Below are 3,334 nucleotides of genomic sequence, written 5' to 3'. Positions count from 1 at the left end.
TTGAAAAGCTCCAGCTGATAATGATGCTCCTGACTCTCCCCGTCCACCTGCTGCTGAATGACAGTTTGTTTCCATAGGAATCAGCAGCAGGTGGGCAGGGGAGTGGCTATAGCTCTGAATTAAATATACGCTGGACTCAATGACATCACGCCGGACTCGAATCAGCTCATTAGCATGCGGCATGCGGCATCTTTGTGTGTATATTATGAGGTAACCATCTGTCACACCAGTAAGTGAATATATCTAAGGCACTTTTTAGTAGTTCATGATTGTATATAATTAGTTAGATTATAATCAAATATCCACATGACAGGTTCCCTTTAAGCATTGATGAATGGGATACGGGCCTTCCCATGCCGCTTGGAATTTTCTTCTGGGTTATAGGGACCAGTACCCATACCTTCTGACCCACCTCGTACATCCTCTCCCTGGCATTTCTATCATACCACCTCTTTTGATGCTCCTGTGCCTGAACCATGTTCTCATGTACAATACCAGTCAGTTCCTGCATTATTTCCCTTAATTTTAGGACATAGTCGATTACAGAGACTTCGGGTGAAACCAATTCTCCCTCCCATGATTCCTTCAGGAGATCCAGGGGCCCCCGTACCCTCCTCCCATACAGGGGCTCAAAGGGTGAGAAATCTGTTGAGGCCTGAGGTACCTCTCTGTAGGTAAATAGCAGGTGCAGTAGATAACGCTCCCAGTCTCGCCCATGGGTATCCACAAGCATTTTGAGCATCTGCTTGAGGGTCCCGTTAAATTGCTTGCAGAGACTATTTGTCTGCAGATGATACAGACTCGCTACCAGGTGTTGCACCTGTATTTTCTTACAGAGGCTCTGCATAAGATTGGACATAAACTGGCTCCCCTGTTCCGTGAGCATCTCTCTGGGGAATCCTACATGGGAAAAGATGGTGAGAAGTGCATCTGCCACTTTGTCAGCCCTGACAGACGATAAAGAGACGGCCTCTGGGTAATGTGTGGCATAATCCACTACCGTCAAGATAAAGCATTTTCCCGAGCTGCTGGGTACAGCCAAGGGCCCCACAATATCCACAGCAATCCTCTGGAAAGGTTCCTTAATGATGGGCAAAGGGATGAGGGGGGCACGATGCACAGGTCTTGCCTTCCCCATCCTTTGACACACAATACAGTAACGGCAGTAATCTGCCACATCATTCCCCAAACCAGGCCAGTAAAAGTAATGTTTTAAGCGGCTTTTTGTTTTACTTATCCCTAGGTGACCAGCTAGTGGTATCTCGTGGGCAATCCGTAGGAGTTGCTCCCGGAACTACCGAGGTACCACTAGTTGCCTATCTTTAAAGATATGCTGCTGGGGGCCAGTGGGAATACTTTGCCCATACAGCCTCCCTTGGTCCCAGGTTATGATTTCTTTGTCTTCCCCCTCAGGGGTCCGACCAGCCATCTCCCGCAGCTTCTTCAGACTGTCATCAGTATGTAGGGCAGTCTGAAACAAGCGACGGTCTGCTTCTGTGCTCATGGATAACACCACATTCTGACTAATCCCAGCCCCTGGCTGTGGACTGCCAGTTCGCTCCTTAGGCACTCTGACTACGGGTTTCATAACAAATGGACACATCCTTCTCCCCCTCTCGGTGCAGGAGGGTGGATGTGGATGTGACAGGAACTTCATGCATCTTTATGACATTTCCTGCCACTAAACTGCTACACAAGACATTATCGTTTGATGAACACATATCAACTTCTACATTATTGTTAGTTATGCAAATTTCACCTAATGCATTGGTTACTACGTTCAGGTTATCATTAGGCACAGTATCATTATGAAATTCTAACACATTGGTAAACACAGAGTTATCACATTTCATAGTAGGCTTGGTTTCAATATCACCATATGCAACTGGCGCCAACTCACATGGGGCTGCACGCTCGCCGGTGTCCTCCTCAATGTCTGAGGGAATATACCTTGAGACTAAACGTCCAAGATCAGTTCCTACTAGCACATTAGTGGGAATCTTATCTGTTACCCCCACTTCCATCATTCCTCTTCCCGCCCCCCAATCCAGGTAAACTCGGGCCATGGGTAAAGCAGGGATTAGACCTCCAACTCCAGCAACGGTTAGAGTTCTTCCGGGAATAAGGTCTTCTGAGTTGACAAGCTCTGGGTGCACAAGGGTCATCTCGGAACCTGTGTCCCTCAGTCCCATGGTGACTGTGTTGCCCACAGTGACCGCGTGTAAATTGTCACAAGATGCCCTCTGTTTCCCACCCACAAACAAAATGGCTGGGGATGAAATAGATGGTTTGGGCAAAGGGGTGGTTTTCCACTTTTCTGTGCAAGCAGTGCTGATATGCCCGACTTGGTTGCACACATAACACCTGCCGTTATCCACAGCAGGCCTGGTAACTTGGGCAGGGGTAACTCCTAGAGATCTGCGAGTAGGGGTAAAAGTGTTAACAGGGGGTTGTTCCCCCTTCCAACCTGGCACAGCAGGTTTCCATGACTCTGGCCCTCGACTGGCAGCGTATATATCTGCAAACTGGGCAGCTTTATCCAGGGTCCTAGGCTCACGTTCCAGAATAAACTGTCTCATTTCCATAGAACAGGTGTGAAGGAACTGGTCCAGATGCATCAGATCCTCCAGGTCTTCCAAAGTGGTAACACCCCATCCCTGGGTCCACTGCCTGAAATGGTTCCCAGGTCTGAGTAGCTGTCAGTACCTGTGCGCTGAAAAGTCCTAAACTGTTTTCGGTATACCTCCGGGGTGAGGTTAAACCATTGGATTAAGGCCTTTTTAATAGCCTCATAATCTTGATCCATAGTCGTGGGCAATGCTGCAAACACTTCTAGTGCTTTGCCTCTTAGTCCTGGAGTGAGGTACTTAGCCCATTCTGCAGGGGGTAGCTGGAATTGCCTGCAGACCTTTTCAAAACTTTTGAGGAAAATATCCAGATCACTGTCTTTCTCCATGACCGGTAAGCGATCTAGACGAGGTTTAAGGGATATAGTGTCCGTGGACTCACCCTGGAGTGATGACGAAGCACTTTTTAGCTGCATTTGTGTCAACCTTAGCTGGTATTCCCACTCTGCCTGGCGTTCTGCAAACTCTCGATCCGCTCAGCGTTCTGCAGCTTCTCGCTCTGCTTGGCGCTCTGAAGCTTCTCGCTCTGCTTGGCGCTCTTGCAACCACAGCTGTGCCCTCAGATTAGGATCAAAGGCACCAATCTGCTGGAGAATTAGAGGAAGAGAAGATTCCATACCGCTTTGATCACTGGTAATCTCCTGCCCAGCCAATTCCTGAATAGGCTCTTCTGTCTGTTCCTCAGAGGCTAAAGGTCCCTGCTCTGG

General features: G+C 48.5%; 1 protein-coding gene across 1 annotated transcript; it reads right to left on the bottom strand.

Moving 5' to 3' along the window:
* Positions 1–1,562: 1,562 nt before the first annotated feature.
* Positions 1,563–2,956, bottom strand: LOC122942159. Its single transcript, XM_044299660.1, is given in 2 exon segments — positions 1,563–2,683; positions 2,686–2,956. Coding segments are annotated over 2 exon segments (1,392 nt in total).
* Positions 2,957–3,334: the final 378 nt, after the last annotated feature.

Source organism: Bufo gargarizans, chromosome 6 (genome assembly GCF_014858855.1).
Source record: "Bufo gargarizans isolate SCDJY-AF-19 chromosome 6, ASM1485885v1, whole genome shotgun sequence".
In the NCBI taxonomy this organism is placed as follows: domain Eukaryota; kingdom Metazoa; phylum Chordata; class Amphibia; order Anura; family Bufonidae; genus Bufo; species Bufo gargarizans.
Note: the sequence above shows the minus strand (reverse complement) of the source record. Positions and strands in the feature narration are given on the sequence as shown.